The sequence below is a fragment of the Botryllus schlosseri genome, chromosome 9 (assembly GCF_051294905.1).
Source record: "Botryllus schlosseri isolate E-star chromosome 9, Bs_hap1, whole genome shotgun sequence".
In the NCBI taxonomy this organism is placed as follows: domain Eukaryota; kingdom Metazoa; phylum Chordata; class Ascidiacea; order Stolidobranchia; family Styelidae; genus Botryllus; species Botryllus schlosseri.
Genome location: NC_137244.1, coordinates 7472896 through 7497578, shown reverse-complemented (window position 1 = coordinate 7497578; position 24683 = coordinate 7472896). Strand labels below are relative to the sequence as shown.

Here is a 24683-nt window from a genome sequence, read left to right as displayed (position 1 = left end):
TGTACACCTCGTTTACGTGATTACTTGTGTGGGCAAACATGCGCAAAGTATGTGTGGATGGTGCATTGGTGTTTTTTCGTAGAAACACGGGGTGAAACATGTTTACTTGAATATTGTTCATTGGTTTATCGATTCAGACTTGATATCCGGATCCGGTTACATACTTTATCAGGGTTCCCGATTTCAAACTGAATGTTGAGACATACATTGACCAATAACGACACAATATAGTAAACATGTGCGAGGAAACTCACAAGTAACCCGGGTTGTTAGCACGACGGGGAACATAAATTCAACCGTTTTCCGAACACCATTACCCGTGTACCAACCAGTTACCAAAGTCGAGGAGGTGTTTTATTCAGACATTTTGACTCTGGAAAGTCCAAAGCACGAACCCGGACATCACGGACATATCGGAAACCCCTTTTTTCGCCAATTCCGAAAACATACATGTCGATGTACAACAGTACATTGTTATTGCATGCGAGTAACCAATGATTTTGATGGGATGCATCAGAGCAAGTGAATATTTGATTAGACAAATGTATCGGAGTCGCTGTTGGTGTATATTTTGTCGCCGTCCGTCGTACCAATATACAAAAATATCAAATTGTCGCGTGTGGTTGTCAGTTTTCAAAACGAAAATGGTATTGTTACTCAGGGAAAAAATAAATTTCCAAGTGAAAATGTATTGTTACTCTGGGTAAACGCCAGATCCCCAAAGGAATATGATATTTTTACTTAGGTAAACGACGGACCGCCAAGTGGAAAGGGTTTGTTACTCATGGAAAAAATATATTTCCAAATGAAAATGGTTTTGTTACTCTAGGAAAACATAGATCGCCAAGTGAAAATGTATTGTTACTCTGGCTAAACGATAGATTTCCAAATGAAAATGATATTTTTTACTCGGGTAAGCGTCATGTAGCCAAAGGAACATGTATTGTTACTCGGGTAAGTGTCGTAGGTTCAGTGTTTCCAGCGTCGTTGGTATTGTTAAACGTTGTCGCAGGTAGCCGTTGGTATACTATTATGAGTGTGAAAAGGATTTGCACGACCTGTGCAGAGTATCGCGATAGTGAACATATTTTTCACGTGACGAAACAAGATCGTTGTTCGAATGTGAATGTATGTGTTTCGATTACCGGGTTGTTGTACAAGAGAGGAGAATATATATGTTACTGTGGGCATTTCATGTTAATCTTAGGGGGCTCAATAATTTAGGAGCCATACTTGTATTCGCTAGATGGCGTATGCTTGACGACACTTCCTGGTCTGGTCTAAGGGAATATTCTGGATATAGCTGTTATAGGGTACAGTTTGTCAATAGTAATTGGCCCACCGGACGTTCCCCCACTGTATCTACCGATCTTGTTGGGACAATATCTTATTCGTGCTACTACTGTGTCGTATTATAATTCGGATATAAGGAAATTCGATCAATTGGAACTTCAAGCAATATACTTTTCTACCGTACTTCAAGATCGCGTATATTTACATCGGGAAACTTATAGGACTTTGCGGCGCTGTAAGTTCAAGGGAAGACAGCTTACACAGAATCACATAGGCAGTTCAGCGACCGCAACAATACGGTTATACCATTCTGTATGCTTCGATTAAAACCACAATACCACATGTAAATCTATTCGCACAACTCGATGACATTGATATAGTGTTACTAAAAATGATTACTTAGAGTAGTGACAGTTTGTGACCAACGAATGCAAATTGATCATGATATTACAATATACGCTTTCGTCAACATAACGACTTGGCACAGGGAAAACTCTTTCACGTTATTCAATAACTCGATTCTCGAAACTTGTTGCTTGTGTGATTTACAGCTGGCGCACAAAGGTTAGCAACGTTTTTAATCTAGTACCACCTTCTAGTTGTTTTGCTGTATGGAAAATCATTCGATAACTTGTCACTTCTCGTTAGTAAAGTAAATTGTTTTGCGCGTTAGATTTGTGGAACGTAAGTCGAATACATACTCTTTTATGGAAGTAACTATATTACTGTGATGACATTGATAGGTCTATCAAACAGTGACCACGGTTTTGTTTTTGAAAGACGTCAATATGTCCATATAATATTTTCTAAAAGTCAAACTCGGGCGGATATCATGAATGCGTAGAACTCACGATATACATTGTACACATATAACTTTGAAGAGCTTCTTGGGGGTACAAAACTTCAATATGCAATTGAATAGTAAATTCATACAACTATGTTCCAAGAACTATATGATATTTCTGTAAGTACTATATTTGTGTGTTGGATTATTTGAATATTTAGATGCGTGACCATTCGTGTAAAAAACGATATCAAAACATTTTGTAGAGTCTGACCAACCATTTCGCAGTTTAGTATAGTATGGGAATATCAAGTGGAGTATTTTGTGTGATGTAAATATCTTTCATATTGTGATCTGAAAAAGTCGCGGGGGTATCAGTCGTATCATACAAAGTAACTAGTTGACACAAACAAAATATTGAATGAAGACTCGTCTGTTGTTTTCATAAGTCAAGAGAGTGAAAATTGTTTTTTGTTACACTAAATTATTTTCCGCTACACTAGCATAGTTTGTATCTAGAAAACAACGATACACACCGACGACGTGATGTTGGTCAATATCGTTATGTAAAGAGTGAGTAAATCCTCTTCAATGTTGGTGTGATTCAAGTCGATAGCATGTTACACATAACCATCATTTGTATTGTGTGTGATATTGTGAAGATGATACCGCAACAACACAACAAGTTATATTTTGTATCGGGTGTTTGTGCTTTAGGAATAGCGGAGTGTGTGATATTTTGGATATGTGTGCTCGATTGAAAACTAGGGTTGTTCTTAGGTCTTGCGTCGAGTAAATCAGAACTGTGTCTAGAATTCAAACACATCCGAGTAAGTTCTTTAGCGACTATGATTACATTTACTTTGATGAAAGGAAATGGAAAAATTCAAATGGATACTATACTAAGGAACAAAAAGTGCAAAATGGTTTTACCAGATTTAGGTGTAGGATATTTTTTCGTCGATTTCTTTACCGGAGTGTGTTTTACAACTATTTCTAGTTCACCTAACTATAGGATACATTTAGCAAACGTCGTACAAATTGTTTATGTGACGGCAACGACTTTGAGTGACTTGGTTTCGATCCTTTTTGTAAAAGATTGTCGGACAATGGTGTTATATTCTTCTGTAATGATTGAGGTACGTGATCAAGTTTCCAATCAACTATTAATCGGACGTACGACTTTGGTTTACCAAATCGTAATATTTCTAAAATGCTTGCTGGTATCATAAGACACAAATCGAAATTCACATCAATCAAGACCTTTGCATGCTCTGAGTTTTCTGATGGCATTTATTTCGCCCGATAGAAATGAACTTGTATCAATAGTAACGCGAAACGCATTTATCATTTTCGGTGTTGGTTGTGTTCCTGATTTCTTTGCCGGTATGCACTCTACAAATAATTTCTGCATACTGAGTTAGGATGTGTTTGGCGAATATCATACAAATTGTTTTTGTGGTGGTAATGACTTTCAGTAGTTTGGTTTTATGATTACAGTTACTTTAGAAGATTCAAATGATAATGTATGATTACTACTAACAACAATACAAACACATTTTTTGTAGATTTCAGTGTAGCACATATTTTTATTTTATTAATGCTGTGAGTTTTGTCTAGTAGAATAGGTTGCAGCCAGTAGAGATATTCCAAATTGCTCTTGTGCTGATCAAGGTCTTAGAGTGTAACCTCGTAATGTTTTACATTTAGCACGTACAACGGCGAGTCACGGATTAAGTATTGTTCACCAGCTTCTACTGGTTCTCGATACCAAAAGTGATATTTTCACACTCTGTAAGGTACGGATGTTTCAATTCGCTGTCACAAATTCCGACAATAAATCGTATCAATTGTTGGTAGTAACGATATGACATTGTGATATACTAACTCCACACGGCACACGTAGTCGTTTCAATTACTCGTTACGAATTGCGATAATAAAGCATTTTGTATCGGGTGTTCAATATATGAATAATGGAATTATTACATCTTTAGCACCGGTTATCGCAAACGATGGATTTTAATAATTGTACTGGTTGTTGAATGTAATAATACCGATATTGTTGTTTCATCTTTAGTCCTAATTATTGTAAACGATTGCATTTGTAAAGTATTTTCTGTTGTCTGCAATACAAGGATTGTGTTGTATCAACCCGGAATAATTTCCCAATCAAGAACATTTCGCACATGCAAGTCTGGTTTTACAAATTGATGTGTTAATAACCATGGTAGTGAAAAGTTTGTTGCTGTCATATTAACCTTTACCACAACACCGGGTCTAATTACCGTGAATAATTTAATAATCAAGTCATGGTCGAACATTACAAAATCTCATATGTCAAATCAATGTGTCAATCCTTATGTTTACAGTATGATACATTTCAATGTAACACCGGCGTTTGATCGTAAGAAATGAATTCTTAACTACGTTGGTCAGACTTTCAAATGTCGTATATTCAAAACATATGTTAATCTAAAGTCGCGCACCAAGTAGTAATTACTTCATCTTACAGTTGAATAAAAAAGACGGGATATGGATACAACTGAGTTTGATATGTTTGTGGGTTGTAGTGATTACTCGCGTAGTCTTGTCTACTTTTCGTACGGACACTTTTGTTTTGGTTGGGTGAGTTACTACAAACGGATTGACTTGACAAGGTTTTTGTATTTTACTCTTTTGTGTATGGAAAGATGTTAAAATGTTGAGATGTCATAGTGATAGTATTTCTGAAACTCTATTTTACAAACGGAAACGGAATCGTGAATAGAGTTGTAATGTTTCATTACTTGTTTCAAATCAATGTGCGTATAATTTCGAAATGTGACTGGGTGAAAGTTGGTAGTTATGTTTGTCAATCTATTTCAATTCAGACTATGTCAAAGTCGAAATATTTCATTTAGGATTATCTGAATTTACCTTTAGTACAGTGGTTCTTAACCTTTTTTCCTCCAACGCCCCCCTTTCAAAAATTATAGTGCTCCAGCGCCCCCCACCTCATATTGTAAGGACTGTAATAAAGACAATGGGTAAGAGGGAGGGCCGTAACAGCACTTCGTCAGCCCGCCTAACAAAACGATTGTCTTGTGCACCCATAGCGTGATAAAGCAAACTTTTGAGCGCTTCGCCCCAAGAACCCCGTCGCGTGATTTCGATGGTCAGCAAAGTTTGTGTGGCCTGGTCGCCCTAGGCGCCAAAATTTTCTATAATGAATGAATGAATAGGTGGTAATTGCATATCTATCTATATAAACTTTTAACCTCTCAGCCCACGTAATCAGATTCGCCAGTAGCGCTGAGTGATCTGTTGTATTGGAAAATCAATGATTGAACATATTCGAGTGTCCCCGTTGGTACAATTAATTCGTTACGTGTTGTTATTTTGTTACCTCTTGTCCGCTATATAGTCAACGATATTGAAACGCATAAACAGATTAAAAATTCGTATTTCTTCACTGGCAAATAATTTTCTCTGATGGATGTTATTTGTCCTGTGGGGTGCAGATTGAGACGACATGTCGATTTAAGCACCTATAGACAATTAGGCTTATATAGATCGAAGTTTACGGTCAACATAAGGACAATCCTTCTCGGCTAAGGTTTTCTCGCTGACGATCTTTTTGACACACTTCTCAGAGTCCCATATTGACTGGAACTTCATATGTCTTCGTGCATAGTGGCGTCTTAATGGCCGACGCCGACATGCCTATTTCTATTTTCCATAATTATGCGTATTCTTCCATGTGGGAGTCGTCAAAACATGATGTGTAATTTATGTTCATCCACCGAAATAATTTAGGGCACCCTTCGAGCTCATCAATTTGGGGTTTAGGTTGCGGCAGTTTCGGTCCTGGTAAGAGGTCAAAGTCCAGTCGGTCTTTTCGGACTTTGGTATTGGAAATATCTCGCTCTTTAATCGCACTCGAGGACCATTCGGCTATATAAGAAACCATATAATAATTAGGTGTGATGTATTCAGGGTCAAATCAAGGTGGTTATAACAATAATCGGGTACGGTCTCATACCCTGTGGCTCGAACCATCCCGAATTCACATCTGCGATTAGCAATATACGGGGAAATAAAAGGTATTGGATTTCGTCTTCGTGCTTTGTGTAACTACAAGAAAGTCAATAAAGAATGGGAATCATATATCTGCTCACATTGAATTTAGTAGTGTACCCAGTTATTAATTTTAACATGAATGCCTTCCAAACAAAGCAACTCATATTATATAACGTTCATGTGAGGTTGTGGACCACAACACTAGATAGTATCATCCTTTATGATACGATGAAGAAATAGTTTAACGTTTTAATTTTGTAGCTCTCAACTACAAGTATATTTAGTTACTCCTTTCGTGCACAAAGCTTCAAAACTTATTTTATGTACAAGGGGCTCTCACTCTCAAAAGTGATATACAGTGCCTCATTCTTCGATTTTCACACGCTGTGCGCTGCGGGATACAATACCCATAATTCCAAACATTTTGTTGAAAATAACGCTAGCAAGCGTGACGGCAGTGTTTTAACAGGAAATTGGTGATCTAAAAGTACGCGCAATTCGTTTTACATGAATAATAATAACCCACTACATTTATGTAAACATATCTAGCAAACATTGGCGCGTGACGCGACGAAAAATTTTGCGATTTGATATGTTTTTTGGAATGTTAATTTGCTCTGAATGCTCATTAAGGATATGCCCTACTATCACATCATCTACTGCGAAGCCATTTTTCTTCAGCGCCCCCCAAATCGCCCCCCTGAGCCCAGTGCCCCCCATATCGCCCCAACAGCGTTTTCGTCCCCCTTCAAAATCGCCAGCGCCCCTTGGGAGCGCTAGAGGCACGGTTAAGAACCACTGCTTTAGTACATCCCGCGAATGGATTCCGACACCGCACTATAACATATTTGATAATAAGGACTCAAGGATTTTCAATCAACAATACCTGAATGTTTTGGTAATGCTAGAGTTGGCAAATGATAAGTTGCGAGTTTTTGTTAAGCGTTTGATTTCTCAGTAATAAATACAATGATTGTATGTGTATGCTTGTGATTCTTGATTCTCATTGAGCTAGTTGGTATTGATTCTATAGGTGTGAAAACAGCGGCACGGAATGTGCGAATAATTCGATATGGCTGAAAGTCGGCGTGAGTAATATTCGGGTTACGGTCGAATCAAAAGATCACGTTAGAAAGATTTCTCAAAAGAATTAGATTTGTATCGAATTAACACATTCAGATACGAATCAACTTGAGCTGTGTAGTAAGTTTCATTTCAAGTTGACAAATTGACACATTGCTTGAATATTCTCATGATTCTTATCATGCAACTAAAGTCAACCACTGTTCCGAAGTGTCAAAACATATAGCGACCACTAGAAAGTGTCAAATTGTTGGTTTTTGAATCACCGTCTGCGACGGCTTTGTGACAAACTAATTACCGATATATTACCTTGTGAGCGATCGGTATGTCTGTAACACCAAATCATGAGGGATCGCTATGTCTGAAGCATTACCTTGTGAACGGTCGTAGGATTTTAAAATTATTTCACACCTTTTTGAATAAGAGTTAACTTCGCAAAGGATTAGGGTTAGAGCAGAAATAAGTGAGAATTTGTCGGTATTCGAATCACCGTCTGCGACGGTTCCGTTATTCGTTACTTATTAAATCTTACCAGCGAAATCAAGTTCTGTGACAAACTGATTACTAAAATTTCACCGCGTGAGCGATCGACATGCCTGTAACACCAAGTCACAAAAGATGGCTACGTCCGAGACATTATCATGTCAGCGATCGCGGGGTTTGTAATATATTTCACACATATTTGAAGTGTTAGTTTGTGAGTGTGGTTATTGTTGATATTCGAATCGCCGTCTACGCCGGCTCTGTGGCAAACTAATTACCAAAATATTACCAAGCGACTGATTCCTAGATTTAGCAAACTATTTCACACCCTTTTTGCTAAAAGTATGACATACCGCCCGCAGCCTATACCCGAAAGTACGAATCACCACCGCGTCCATAAGAATAACGATATATTGAAGTCGCACTCACCGTAAACGTTGGAATTAACTCGAATCGGTCGTACATAATAACTTGGGATAAGCACATTAACTAAGTACCAATCACGTGACTATTTACCATACCTGATACATATTCAACACCGTGCGAGAGATGCCTATACTCGAAAGGGCGATTCACGACCACGACCATAAGAGCACATGGCGAAACGACATGCCAACAACGAAGCCGCGTGTGAGCGGGTGTTATACCTGAAAGGGTTATCATGTGACCACAAGACACAACAGTCGCGTGCGAGCGACAGGGGGTCAAAAAGGGTGGTCGTGCGAACACGAGATTTCGAAGCCGCGTGCGAGCGATCCCTATACTGAAAAGGGTCACCGTGCGAGAGGGGCCTATCTCCGTAACGCTATCATGCCACCGAGAGGGGGTCTAAAAGGGTGGGGTCATCACCCCGGGTTTTCAGGCAGGTCACCACCGCACCCATAAGAGCCCCACCCACCTCACGACCGATCATATATACTACTCTCGTTTACTCGCGAAACATAAATTGGTAAATTGAAGAAAAAACAGAACACAAATGGAGGCAGCTTATCATAAGGCGGCGAACTCTAATGTCCCATTGTGCCTACTTTCCTAGATAGTTTTAGGTCTTTTTTCAAAACCATCAGGAAGAAGCGTTAAAACAAATATTATGTGTTTTGCACCCCTTCGCCGAACTGGAACATCCGATACCTTTGTGTCATAATTTTACAACGATTGCTGTCAGCAAGCCTTTTTCACTCGTGGAAAATACGCTCTATTTTGGATGCTGGATAGTTCTTATAAAGACATGACCATCGAAGTACTAGAAGTTCCTGTACAAAACCCAATCATTTACTTGTCCGAAAAGGGTTTTACTGCACAATAGTTGAAATCTAAACTGGGGGAAAGAGTTGCCTTGTTAATGGGGCATTTGATGGCCTAAACCCGTTGCCTTCTTGTTGCACATCGGAACGAAACATTGATTCGAATCTTCATTTTCATTTCTAATAACAATTTTCGGTTGGTTTGTGGGGTGGGGATGAATTTTTTCAAGAACATGCGAGTTGTGCTCCAAATGGTTGAAAAGCACTAGTATACTTATAACTTATGTATGGTATTCAACTGACGGCGTAACAAGGACAACAGAAAAGGGTTTGGTTCCGTTATCAGTAACAACCCTATCATATTAGCATCGTAGTCTACAAACAGCATGAATACAACTAAAAATGTTAATCTGTGTTGAATTACCAGAGGATGGTCGTGGTCAGTAACAAATTACTTGTACTTTTTGAAGTAAGCCACTTCGAGTGGATTTTGCCTATCAGCAACATACTTCTTCATGTGGTTATGATTTGGACTACTTTTACTTCTATTTGATAGGCCTATGAAACTTACTTTTAGCCAGTGTTGGGATCAAGCCTTCGAGTCATGAGTCATCTCGAGTCGTTGCAGATTTTTACTCGAGTCAAGTCTGTCAAGTCACTCGTTTTTGGAGGTGACTCGAGTCAAGTCGAGTCAAATCAAGTCAAGTCAAGTCAAGTCAAGTCAAGTCAAGTCAAGTCAAGTCAAGTCAAGTCAAGTCACGCGTCAATTCACAATTCAAGTCAAATAGAATTTTCGTAGTATAAGTGATGATTCGAAGTCATTACATTTTGCTAGCTGTGTGTAAGACAGATTAATTGATCATTTATCTTGAATCAAATAACGAATATATAGTTAAATATATATGCAAAAAGACGTTGTATCTCTCACGCACTCGTAGAACTACTAATAAAGTACGTGAGTAACTGTACAGCTACATGCTACAGTCAGGTATTATCAGCCATAATGTCGGACCTAATACGAAGATTCGAGAAGTCGAAACGAATTATTATGGTACAATAGCCTACACTATCCATCTATACCAGTGGTTCCCAACGTGGGCGATATCGCCCCCCAGGGGGCGATTTGGCGGTCTAGGGGGGCGAAAATAACGAAGGGGGCGATAGGGGGGCGAAAACGGACAAAGGGGGCGATAGGGGGCGAAAACAACGAAGGGGGAGATAGGGGGCGATAGCGCGTTTAAACGGCTATATTGGAATCGGGACCGTAACTACACTGTAAAAAATCTGGTAGATTTACTGGGAAATCTCTGTAAATTTTATCACGAATTACCGGTCGCAGCCAATTACTGTGCGTAGCTTGTCATTTTACATTTTGATATGTAATATTACCTCAATATAGCTGTAAAGTAAGTTACCAGAATTTCTTCGCAAAATTACTGACAGTTACTCGTTACTGCACTTTACCGGGCTATTGGCAAAATTGATTAGCTTCAAAATCGCTGCAGCCAATGTATACGTAGAACTGAATGTTACTGATATATCATTCTAGAGGTGATTTGACCTGATTGACCCTCGTTTGCGACACTGGGGTCTGTCATACCGAAATTGTTGGCCCTAGTATCAATTTAAGTTTAGTAGGGTACAAGAAATAACTGACAATCGTAGCTATAATGTGGTACACCGTAGCCATATTATATTATAAGGCAATGGCTGTACGGCCAGTCTCGCTGGCTACATTCGTTGTCACGGATAAGGCTGATAAGTTAGAAAATTAGTTCAGGATGTATAATATTGCTCGGGGAAACTAGAAATATCAGCACCGCATGCTCAGCTGACCATTTGTTAATGGCGGACAAGACGACCTGTAATAGGTTACATTAGGTGACTGCTTTTTCTGAGATTTGTAGTAAACAACCAACGCACAACTGTGACATCACAAGCAGCGTCTGGTTAGGAAAGTACAGTAAGTAGTGAACAACACATGGAATATATATCAATTTATACGAAATTAGATGAAAAAAGGGACTATATGCAATGATAAATGTTTCTGTATGGAAAAAACGACCCGGATCAAATATTATAACGTGGCCAGTAAATATTATTGGTGTCATGTGTCAGCGGATGAATACCATTTATTTCGAAATCGTCCGAGTGTCGTCTGGCCAGTGGCCATTCCATTAGTGAGATTTGAGCAAAGGGTGGAGCGAAGCTTGTTGTGCTTGAAGAAAGTGGACACGATCGTTGAAGATTCCTAGGAATGCCGAATGGAATACGCATCTTAAAAGGTAATACAGTACTACATAGTATTTGTTACCGTGAATATCTGACTCTGCACACCAGCCCTCGATGACTTGGATTTCATGATTGATATATTTCGTTCGCCGCATTCTCTGTTCTATTTTGGGATATTTGTCGACTTATACAGTGACCACATACTCCGCTGCGGAGGAGTTGAAACTGTTGTCTTGGTAATGTCATTTTCGAGCCATAGCATAGATATGTTTTCATCCACTGCTGGATTTGTTTGCCACACATGCCACCTTAAATTAGGAGCCTTTTGCTTCAATACAGAGATAAAGTCATGAATCTCTGCTATATCATGTAAAAGGCGGAGCCGTCATCACACAATGTGCCAGTACCGGTACTTCAAAACATGTTATATTTTTGTTAGCCTATTTGTGTTAGTCTTTATAATGTCATGTCCACTATCCAGGTTAGGAACTTTGCTTTATATAGCGACTTACGCATGAATTCTTTTTAGTGGAACTGCAAGATACTACTTACACAGAAGGAATGAGAACGAGAAAAAGAAACAATTGGAAGTTTGGCCGGTGGTGGAATTAATTCACGTTTTCTTGAGACCACTCGTGTTACTGCATGTCTCCTAAAGAAGAATTAGACCTCCAGCAGCAATATTATTCCATCGATAACCACTTCATCGTGATATCATGAATGAATATACAGTTTGTTCCAATGTCGTTTTGGGGATGTGAAGAAAATGTTGCGATATTTTTGCATCGGGTTGCTTTGCGATAGGTATGGATGTACGTGAATTTACAAGCTGGTATGTAATCCTGATTTACAGGGACAGCATGTAGGTACTAGGTAGGTAGGCGGTAAAATGACAGTCTCGATCGCAAATCTACAGGAGAACATGTAGATTAGATATACCGGAGGTGACTGTAACATTACAGTCTGGCGTGTAAAGTGAGATTACCGGACGAGTGTAAGTTAAATTTACATTGACTAACGGTAATGTTAGATTACCGCGAAATGTCTGGCTACCGTGCTTCCAAACATTTCGCGGTAAATCGAGGTTTTTATTTTTTACAGTGTACCGCACCCCAAATCCCCCAATTGGAGTAATTTTTATAAATTCATGCGACTTTTTCAAAAAGTTTTCGCGCAGGGCGCGATTTAAAATTTTCATGTATCTTGATGTTGGGGGCCCCGTCACCCAACACAAATACGCATGATTTATGGAAATGTTAGACTTCAACGTCGGCCATTACTGCGCCACGACGAACCAAGACATATGAAGTTAGAGGCCATGAAACATGCGACTCCGAGAAGTGTGCCAGAACGAACAGCAGCGAGAAGACCTTGGCCGAAAAGGAATGCCCTTGTGCTGACCGAAAACTTCGATATATATGCATATATGTTTAATTGTCCATAGGCGTCTCAATAGCTGGCGTCGAATGTTCCTGTCCTGGCGACCTTAACCCTACAGGACAAATGCCATCCCACAAATGCCATCCCGCAAGGAACAAATCATTTACCAGTAAAGAAATACCAATATGAAATCATGTGCGTCTTTTAGTTTGGTACGTTTTGATGATCTTCTTACATAGCAGATATAGGAGGTCACGAAATAGCATCATGTAAAGAAGTCAATGTAACAACGATTCCGCCCGAAGATGTTTAATTATTATTTAGGGGTCCTACCTTTTCCAACATACCACATCGACCATATTGACCGATTCAAACATGAATTATATAAATTTGTCGCGCTTCGCGCGTTTAGGCCAAATACGGTGACACACCAAACAGTACATGAAATAGGGTATAGCTGATATGTAGCGACAAAAAGCCCACTGGCTGAGGGGGGTCTGGGGTTCGGTTTATCACCCTATGTGGCTAAAGACCAACGTTTTTTTCGGGGGGGCTGACGAAGTGCTGTTTTTCGGTTTCCAATATTTGGGGAGCGATGATCGGTGTGGAGCTTCAAAAGGGGGCGATAAGTCGAAAAAGGTTGGGAACCACTGATCTATACACATCCGTGAGAATATAAACGCACAAACTATATTCGGTCCATTTTAATGTCAATGCACATTTTTGAAGCTCCGAGTCAAGTCAAGTCATTTTTCCAAAGTTACCCGAGTCAATTCATACGAAAAAGTTGACTCGAGTCTGACTCAAGTCAAGTCATGACTTGAATCATCTCAACACTGAACTCAATACATTGCTGTGAGATTAAGCTACGTCAAGTTTTCAACAACATGAGATCTAGTCTCTGATCAATGCTTTTACGGTGGATTTATTTGTGATATAGCAATGGGGCAAAGTAAAACGCTAAATCACAGGTCACACTGGCGTATCACGAATAATCCGAACATGTACACGATTCAGCGATTTGGTCGACTCCGATTACTGGATGACTCGAAATTGACTCGAAAATTTTCCTCTGAGTCACGTGTCAATTCACATTTCTCAAACGTCGAGTCAAGTCAAGTCATTTTAGCAAAGTGGCTCGAGACAGGACATTTAAAAAAAATAATCGAGTTGTCCCAATACTGTTTTAGACTTACTTGTAAATCACTTCCTCTACTTGTACTCGAGTATAAATTGACGTCGTTACTTTATATTCTACTTGAGTACCGATGATGACTACTTTGACCACATCTGTTAATTACAGGCATCAAGGACCGGTCATTTAGTATAACACTGTTTCATATCACCATATACGTACCATATCATCATATCACCATACCATGCATCATACCTATAACCGAATATATTCGGGTTAGAAGATACGATTGTTGATATACAATGTTCTTTCCAATTCTCTACTAGTTGCTGACGATTACCCCTGACGAGTGTCAGCCGGAAATATTCGGGTTCATTTCAATATGAATATACTATTTAAAGATTCACAAGTATATACAAGTATAATAGAATGTATATACACACAAAAAAAAATTTACCTCGATTTACCGCGAAATGTCTGGAAGCAGGGTGGCCAGCCACTTGGCAGTAATATAACATTACCGTCACTCAATGTAAATTCAACTTACACCCGTCCGGTAATCTAGCTCTACACGCCAGACTGTAATGTTACAGTCACCTCTGGTATATTCAATCTACATTCTCTCCTGTACATTTACGAGGAGACTGTAATTTTACCTCCTACCTACAACCCTACATGCTGTCCTTTGTAAATCAGATTACATGCCAGCTTCTAAATTCACGTACATCCATACCTATCCCAAAGCAACGCGATGCCAAAATACAGCAAGTTTCTTCACGCTCTAAAAACGACATTGGGACAACTGTATATTCATTCATGATTCACGATGAAAAAGTATTGCTGCTGGAGGTCTAATTCTTCTGTAGGAGGAATGCAAATATAGCACAAGTGGTCCCAAGAAAAGGTGAATTAATTCCACCGCCGGATAAACTTCCAATTGTTTCTTTTTCTCGTCTTCATTCCTTCTGTGTGACTAGTATCTTGCAGTTCCACTAAAAAGAACTCATGCGTAAGTCGCTATATTAAGCAAAGTTCCTAATCTAGACATGACATTACAATAACTACTAAGACAAATAGGCTAACAAAAATATAACAATTTTTGAAGTACCGTTACTGGTACATTTTGTGACGACGGCTCCGCCTTTTACATGATATAGCAGAGATTCATGACTTACTTTATCTAATGCAGCGGTTCTCAACCTTTTTGGACATGCGCCACCCTCGGCGATGGCCAAAAAGTTTACGCCCCCCTGCACTTATCGTCACGTCAAAAAGAGCACATCATCTAATACAGAGATAGGCAACCTTTTTGCTAATCACGGTCACATTTCAATTACTTAGGTAGCCTAAGGCCGCATTCCAGGGCATAGCCGCCGCATAGCAACCTATATTGCATCTAAGTCTGTCTTAAGTAGTGCAGTTCGCCAGCTATTACCAACAGCTACCCAGTGCACTGAGCTTTAGGCTACTGCCCAATCTATGAAGTAATGAATGACTTACACGTGGGAATTGCTCTAAATCTTCAAAGAATATCAAAAATCTGCTCAAATGAAGTTGAATGCGACTGCTGGAGTTTGAATTTGGCGAGCTTTCTTGAATACGAAATAAGTTTCTTCTTCAACAATCGTCTTCTGAAAATGGTTGTGAAACACATGTTTAGTCAGAATTCAGACAGACTTAGTCAATTTCTCGCGCCCCGCAGGTTGAGAACCACTGATCTAATGTATTGAAGCAAAAGGTTCCTCATTTGAGGTGGCATGTGTGCCAAACAAATCCAGCAGTGGATGGAAACATCTCTATGGCCCGAAAATTACATGGACAAACCAACAGTTTCAACTCCTCTGTGGCGGAGTATGTGGTGTCACAGGTCACTATGTAAGTCGACTAATATCCCAAAATAGAACAGAGAATGCGGCGAATGAAATATTTCAATAATGAAATCAAAGTCATCCCGATGGTGTGCACAGTCGTAGATATTCACGGTAACAAATACTATGTAGTACTGTACCTTTTACGATGCGTATCCCATTCAGCATTCCTAGGAATCTTCAAGGATCCACTTTCTTCACGCACAACAAGCTTCGCTCCACCCGGGTTGGAATCCCGGTGCGTTTAGCGAGACACCGATGACCGATTCCATAATGGCGCTCCACCCTTTGCTCAAATCTCAATAATGGCCAGACGACGATACGACACTCGAACGATTTCAAATCGAGTGGTATTCATCCGCTGACATGCCACCAATAATATTTACCGGCCACGTTATAATGTTTGATTTAGGTCGTATTTTTTCATACAGAAACAATTATCATTACATATAGTCCCTTTCTTTTCCATCTAATCTCGTATAAATTGATATATATTCCACGTGATGTTCACTACTTACTATACATATACTTACCCAGACGCTGCTTGTGATGTCACAGTTGTGCGTTGGTTGTTTACTACGAAACTCAGAAAAAGCAGTAACGCGTAACCCTAACCTACTGTAACCTATGACAGATCGCGATGTCCGCCATTAACAAATGGTCAACTAAGCATGCGGTGCTGATATTTCCAGTTTCCCGAACAATATTATACATCCTAAACTGATATTTTAACTTATCGGTCCTATCCCTGGTAACCAACGAAACCGGCCGTATAGCCATAGCCTTATAATATAATATAGTGGCTATGGTGTACCACATTAGCTACGATTGTCAGTTGTTTTTTTTACCCCAGTATGTACTTTAATGAAATTGGTACTAGGGCCAACAATTTCCGTATGATAGACCCCAGTCTCGCGAACGTGGTTGAATCAGGTCGAATCACCACAAAAAATGATATCAGTAACATTCAGTTCCACGTATAACATTGGCCGCAGCGATTTTCAAGCTAATCAATTTTGCCAATAGCCTGATATACTGCAGGAACGATTAACTGCCAGTAATTTTGCGAATAAATTCTGGTAACTTGACTTCACAGCTAAATTAAGGTAATATTACACATCAAAATGTAAAATTACAAGCTACTCACAGCTATGGGCTGCGACTAGTAATTCGTTGCAAAATTTACAGAGATTTCCCAGTAAATCTACCAGATTTTTTTGTGTGTAGGTTGTTACTGAATAATAGGCGTACGTAAATATGGACACTAGACAGTGTTAAATGATTTTTGCCCCTATAGTTGAGGACTGTTGTTATTTTCCTTAATCTCAGTAAAACTGGTAACTACACACATAATCCGGGGAGCAACCTGTCCCCAAACGAAAATGGAGAGAACAGAGAAAATTTTTAAAAATTCAGTAATACAGTCAAATTGCTATTCCTATGCAATACATGAACAAGTCAGATTACAGAATTGCGGTAGATGAAAAATGGGAATTGCAAGAGGTTGCAGAGCAGAGGTAGAGATGATTGAAAATGAAGAATCGAAATCGCGGAAATTATGCTGTGATTCACGAGTACAAGTGCAATTTTTGTCCACTGGTGAATTCAAGGCAGGGTTGTAATGACTCGAGTCAGACTCGAGTCACGATTTTTTTATGACTCGACTTGACTCGAGTCATTTTCTTGAAATGGGAAAATGACTCGACTCGACTCGAGTCAATATTTGGATTGACTCGACTTGTACTCGAGTCATTACGCATGACTCGACCCAAGTCATTGACTCGGCTTATTTTATATGACTTGAAGATGAAGAAATTTGCGAATCAAAATGGCTAGATCAACGCATCCGACGAATTCTGCCGACATCGCTATTTGTCACCACTGTTTTCGTTGCACTTGTCTGATATCAGATATGCCGCCGTAAAAACAACAAAAAATGATACATAGTAGCAATGCATTGTACAAAATCGTCCAGTGATGAAGAGGTAATAGATCCTCCGCAATTAAAGTACTCAAGACTTTTCAATTATGCAAGCAAACAATTGAATCAAAGTTCAATTAGATTCAATGAAATGACTCAGATGGTGAAGAGACTGATAAGCTCATGTGTAGATTTGAAGGCGATGATTGTTTGCATTTTTGGGCGACTAGAAAGAATGAATATTCAATGCTCTTCAGTGTGGTTCAAAAATGCATGTCAATTACTGCATCTAGTGCACTAGTGGAACGTGTATTCAGTAGATGTGGATTCATTCTACGGCCATGCCGCTTTAGCATATTTGAGGATCTCCTTTCCACATTAGTATTTTTGAGGTGTAACTCATTGATTTGATCTGCTGTCTGTGAAAACACACAATGCCCCTCGTCCATTTGACGTTTTGTTAGGTATGTGCATTGTACACGTCAGTAATAATGAATGGCTAATGTTGTGTGATGTTTGTACAATATGGCTGTTCTAAAATAACTTCTTTTTTATTTTACTGGGTGGTTACATGATAAATTTTATTTTACTGGGTGGTTGCATGATAAAATTGTTATGTTGCATAAAAGGAACACTGAATCTGGCTTAATTTGAAAAAAGTGGAATCAATGATGTGAGAGGAGAATATTTTGGATTTGAAAATAAATGGAGTATTTTAGTGAGAAATTCTTTCATATAATATAATTACATAGTAGTAAGCCGACAATTTTTTCATATCCAAAACATTCTACTCTAATAACTTCACTTTTTTAGTGGGAATTGAGTCAAATTTGCTGTGAATCATATTTTTACACAATGTAACAATATCATGAGATAGCCGGTAAAATTCGAAAATCTCTATTTGTAATTAGTCTAAAATTTTCTTTCATAGCATTGCTTTCTACTGGTTGGAATAGAGCCAAATTTGATTTTTTAGGCAATCTAGCAATTTTAAGAAGTAGCCGGAAAATTTGAAAAAATGTTTTTGAACAGCTCCATTGTACAATTATTTCTCCAATGCTGTAACTGCGATGTAGTCTGTAATGCAATTGGGAAAACCTTTAGTATAATCAAAAGGTATCTGTTCTGTTGTCACTGCACAATGCACATAGTTGCATGCACGCTTTTACAGCATGCTGGCCTGTTGTAAATACCTCTACATAAACATGCATCTATTGATTCTCTATCAACTAGTATCTTGACGTGAATTTGTTGGTTCTCTATCAGATAGTATGTAGACGTGAATTCGTTGGTTCTCTATCAGCTATACGTGAGCTATCGTCGATGTGTTCATAATAAAAACTGAATGCTTGAATTGGTGATGTATCAGACTGACAAGAAATATTTTTGATTTTAAGTTCTAAGATTAGTAAAGTTATCTTTAGCATCGGTAAATGAGGCCAGGACCTGTCCGTTATCTGCCTAAATAAACACGTGCCAAGACTCTGATAGGGACAAAATGAGCATGTTTCGCAAACAGGGAATTCGATATCACCCAGACCCAGGCAGGATTGAAAACACGAGTTGAACATGACTTCAATACTGTGACTTGGACTCGACTCGAGTCATAACACCATGACTCGGACTTGACCCTTTAAACCAGTGGTTCTCAACCTTTTTTGACACGTGCCCCCCTTGGAGATGGTCAAAAAAATCGCGCCCCCCCTGCCCCCTCTTGCATTTATCGTCATGTCAAAAAGAGCACATCATCTAATAAAGAGGTGGGCAACGTTTTTGATAAGCATGGCCACATTTCGATTGCTTTTGTAGCGAAAGGCCGCGTTCCAGGGCATAGCCGCAATGAACGATCTATACGCAAAATTCCTATGGTAAACTGTCCATGTCCATTCCCGGTGAACTCCGGACTATTCTACTTTTCACAATGGCCTATTGTGCGCACCGAAATAGCGAGTGGCAATGTTATGAATAGTTGCCGGGAGGTGCATATTGTCGCGCGGAGCGCGAAAATTTTTCAGGGCCGCGAACGAATTGTTATTTCTTGCCAATTCCCATTCCGCTGCATTAAAATCGAAAATTGAATTCTTGTTGAATTGCGCGAAGGGCGAAGAAAATTTCAAGATTAATTAAAATCTCTCGAAAATGCGGGAGTGAATTCGTAATTGCAATTTGCATATAAACACATACTAATTGAATTAGGCGTCGACGGCCGCTCAAATTCCCTTCTACGGCCGCAGGCTGCCCACCGCTGATCTAATAGTATACATAAGGTATATCTTACGCCAATTTTGAATCTGCATTCCAGTTGTTGAGTCTTTTACATTGCTGACAAATTTCTCCAAACTTGTTTGAAAATAACAAAAAAACATTGAAAAAGACATCCAATAATTAATTTTAAGGTAGGTCACCCTGAGACTAATCCTGATGCTGGTAGTGAGTACAGAGAGCAAGGCGTCGTTCTGTCCTGCCAGGCTAAATTTGATCAGTTTTGGAAATTAATTAAATTGTGTTGATTTATAGCCTAATTGAGGGCGAATCCGGGCAACCTATGTTGCATCTAAGTCTGTCTTAGGCAGCGCAGTTCGCAAGATACTAACAACAGCTGCCCAACGCGACAAGCTTTAGGCTGCTGTCAAAGCTATGAAGCAATGAATGACTTACACGTGGGAATTGCTCTCTATATCTCAAAAGAATTTCAAAAATTTGCTCAAATGAAGTTGAAATCAGACTATACTCCGTTGAGCGCGGTTGCTAGAGTTGCAAGCTTTCTTGAATATAGAATAAATTTCATCTTCATTAATCGTCTTCTCATAATGGATGTGAAACACATGTTTAGACACGTACAATTTATACTGACTTTGTCAATTTCTCGCGCCCCCCCTACATTGACTTCGTCAATTTCTCGCGCCCCCCCCCCCTGAGAGCCTCCCGCGCCCCCCAAGGGGGGCGTGCCCCCAGGTTGAGAACCCCTGCTTTAAACGGTGACTTGGACTCGGACTCGAGTCTGTGATGAATTGAAAATGACTCGACTCGACTCGAGTCAAAACCACAAAAGTATGATTGACTCGTGACTCGGAACCATGTGACTTGGTTACAACCCTGATTCAAGGCCCTCCGAAGAATATACACAGTGCCCAATCACACGATCTTTTGGATCATGTCGAATCGTAAGTTTCCCGGAATCTGTGTTTTGCTTACGACCCCTGCATCGCCACTGATTATCGGTACAATGTTCATTTTGCATCACCACATTCCGTCTTGAGGTCTTCGTATTTCTATTGTTTTTCTGATTCCTTTTGTAGTATCAGCTAGGACGGCTAGTTCAATGAATAAGCATCCTCTTTTCGTTTTTATTTTGACTATCATATCCGAGCGGCTGCTCCTAATTTCGCGGTCAGTTGTAACTGGTACATCTCACAGAATTTTTACTTGGTCATTTCCTGTCACTAGTGCTGGCCTGTGATCTACCAATTTTTGTCGAAGTGGTTATGTTAAAATATTTGTATAATTGAAGATGAATGTGGTGACCAATCCTATTGTGTCTCCATGTGTATTCGGTGCAAGTGAACCACAGACGGACATAACATGTGCTACAGTTTCATACTGGTTGTGGCACATTCTGCACTTGCCGTCCGTGTTTTGCCTCGGGATTCTTTTGCGATAGTATTTTGTAGGAAGCGATTGTTCTTCTGCTGCGAAAATGAATCCTTCGCTTGCCGGTTTCAGGCCGGAGCTAGATAGCCAGGTCCATGAAAGTTTGCACTTGTCGCCTTTTAAGGTCTTGTGTGCCACGTAGCCTATGCAAATAAATTAAGGAAACTTCATGAAAACGGCACATATAGTTGAGCACTGTTCATAAGTTGCATATTATAGGCTGCCATAGCGATCAGGACTTTGGAGCAGCCGTAAATTTGCATGGCTCCTGCTCCGGCTCCGGAGCTTTCTTCCATCATATGTTAGTTCCAGCTCCAGCTCCGGAGCCGCATTATTACCACTGCTTGCAAGGCCAACTTGCAAGGCCAACCAAAAATATGATTAGTCTGGCCGCGACACTTGGGATGTTGATGACTAACATATCAGTTCCGACGCATTGGCAGATCCAGGGTCCAGTCACATTTTTAGTAACTCGTCGTACATTACTATAAACTAAAAAAGTAGCAAAATTTTTCTTCACGCTTCGCGTGTTTAATTGTTACACGATTTCTTGCTTTGTCGCCTAACCTTACCTGAAAATGAAAAACGCCTGATTTAGCCGATTGAGTCCAACTATATTCGCAATTAAGAGAGAAAGTCTTTTCGCGTTTGCGCTCGCAGAAAGATCGTCGACGATGAACTGTAGGCACAAAATGATTGCCGTATATTAGCGGAATTCTTCGATATCGATATGTCCAGATGCCGAATAGTCCTGTCCTTGTAAACTGAGCCCAGCGGGTGGTATACAGTCGACCCGCAATATACCCAAGTAATAATAATATCACCTTTGAAAATTTTACGCGCATGGCGCGGCTAGTTGGCAGCGCACTCGTTCGTCAATCTCATGTGGCCCTTTAACCGAAAAGGTTGGCCACCCCTGGTCTATATAGATTACTAATTTACCCGTAGTTTAGTTATCTATAGTAATCTAGAGTCTGACAGCCGTGAGTAACATCGGATGCAGCCACGAAGACATAGGTGCCGCCGTGCCGGCTTGTGATGTCATATTGAATACTTGTCAATTGTCGATAACATCATAGTTGCAGTAGAACGAATTTTACTCGGTGGCATTGCTGTCTACAGCATTAAAATTCTGATGCGGCGTTTTAACACTGGCACTGTACTCGTTAACATTAAGCCATGCAGATCAATTCAATCTTTAAATGTGCGATTATTATTCCACTGTAACTGAAGTAAGAGCAATATGGGCGGATATCACGACGTGATCAATAGAAATTCGATTTGTACCAAATGGCCAATGGTTTGACGTTCGATATTGGTGCATTAGTTATCAGTCCATCCGGTGTCGATCAAGTTTATCGGAATATAATATTTTCCCGTTGAAACGAATCGAATAATCTAATTAAACACTGTGCCATGCACATTGCGCCATGCCCATAACGAATTAAACTATGCAGTATGCACATTGCACATTTCCAAGTCACAGTGCGCGATAATCCGGGAATACTAGAGTATCAAGCAGACTTCGAGAATGAATTTACGAAACAGATCATTACAAATTGGAAATCGCGTATCAAATCAATATTTTGTCTCCAACATAAAATACCATGGGGTCCTGACTCCTGACATCGCATTGAGTAGCTCACACCGCGACAATTGTTTGCTGAGTGTAACGGCGTTTTTGAGCTACTCTTCTGCCATCCCCTATTTACGCTCGAAAATCCTTACACTGGAGTGAATGACGATCATGCGCAGTAATGAATTCAAATTTGCATGCATAATTGCATACTCAATAACAGTGTCCAATTTCGCGGCTCGATTAAAGAACTAACACGAAAGAACGAGTATTTTCTCATCCAATTCATAGCAACGATGAGATGGAATTTCTACGCTCGTGCTCGTCAGATCGACATGTGCAACGAAATCACGTTTATATCCTCTCTCCCATTTCACGTAATACATAGTGATCATTATTTTCGAACCGTACAATTGGCCAACAAGGTAGTGCTGATGATGAAAATACTGGTATGCCGAATACCCACAATATTCACAGGCATATTTCGCATACCGCGAGGTTCGGCACTCATGTATGGAAATTGAACATTGAACATATGTCTGCTCTGCTGTTAAATCCCCAGGAACATGGTTAGTCGGGAAAGGTAGCGCCAAAGAGGAAAAGATTCTTAATTTCGCGAAGGCCTGCTGTTGAATTATGTGAAATCAGTAGATATGGTTGTTGCATATATAATAGCATCTTATGAAATACGTCGGAGCCGGAGCTTTCCCTCAAATAACTGGCTCCAGCTCCGGCTCCGGCTCCTGCTGAATTTTATGTAGAGCTCCGGTAAAAATGCACGGCTCCGGGGCTCCGGCTCCAAAGCCCTGATAGCGATTATTCCTAACAGCTTCGTACTATGTAGCCCGTCTTTGTGCCCCATCTTAAATCCGATATTTCATATGTTTATATACTTATATAACATTTCAGATGCCCTCGTGCAACATAACTGAAGAGGAATCTGTGGTCATCACTCTTACTTACAGGAACAACGACATGTCGAGAGAAGTGGCGGTAGGAAACTTGAATATCACCTCATGTAAGTTTAATCACAGTTGAGACATTTCAATTTCATTGCTTTTATCAGCGAGTTCAAGTCGAATGGAATTTTCGTAATACACGCCATCATGACACTTGACTACAGCAAATGATTGATATCGATCAAAATTCCATGGGCACTTGATTTTGAAAGTTAATAGACTCTTGGACGCTGTAACCTCGTGACCACTTGTATCATAGCTCCTAATATTGTCTTTTCTATTACGAAACCCGCGTCGGCCAGGCCGAAGGTAGGATCGATGTCTTATTCTCAGCACAGGGGTCGGCAACCCCCGGCATGCGTGCCACATGTGATTTTTCATGGCACGCCAAATGATTTGACAATCACGACATATTATAACCATGGTTTTGCAAAAAGTGAGACAGTCGTTTTTTTTTAAATTTATACATGTACTTGTACATGTATTCGAAAATTGCGCTTTTCCCGCATGTCCACATTCGTCGTCAATATTTCCAACATTTCCACGCACGAATTTCACTTCCGCAACAAACACCAACCCTCACAAGCTATGCTAAAAGTGACGGACAGACGAGCCAAGCCTGGCCTTTAAGAGCGCAATTCAATCATAGATAGCTCCCAATTTATAATAACTGTTATTAACCGATTGCGTCTGTCGTACTGGTTCTTAAAGTACAAATATTATTGAAGTCACGACATAAATCATTCTGATGTAGGCTAATAATTATTGTCCTAACAATCCGAAAATCACAGCGTAGCGAAACAATACGCTATGGGCAATACGCTATCGACTCCGCGTACCAACGATGTAGTGTGAATTGTGAGGCTGCGGTGGCCAACATGCGCACAGTGAATATTCTATACTTTCTCTTACTGATGTATCCTAGCTGTTGTGTATTTTAATACCTACCTTCAACTGTGGATTTGTATAGTGCCTTCGTGTGTATCCTGCTTTTGAACAGTGTTAACTTGACAG

At 39.8% G+C, this 24683-nt stretch overlaps 1 protein-coding gene and 1 long non-coding RNA gene across 2 annotated transcripts in view; both read left to right on the top strand.

Moving 5' to 3' along the window:
* LOC145446660 (uncharacterized) overlaps nucleotides 1-23907 on the top strand; it is a 101502-nt gene extending 77595 nt beyond the window's left edge. Inside the window, exon 5 of the mRNA XM_080325012.1 lies at nucleotides 23620-23907. Coding sequence (XP_080181138.1) covers nucleotides 23620-23748 — 129 coding nt within the window. The 3' untranslated portion in view covers nucleotides 23749-23907. The remainder of the gene's footprint in view (nucleotides 1-23619) is intronic.
* LOC145447146 (uncharacterized) lies at nucleotides 10620-11962 on the top strand. Its single transcript, XR_013917469.1, has 2 exons — nucleotides 10620-11232; nucleotides 11709-11962. It is a non-coding gene; the product is annotated as an uncharacterized LOC145447146 (long non-coding RNA).
* Nucleotides 23908-24683: the final 776 nt, after the last annotated feature.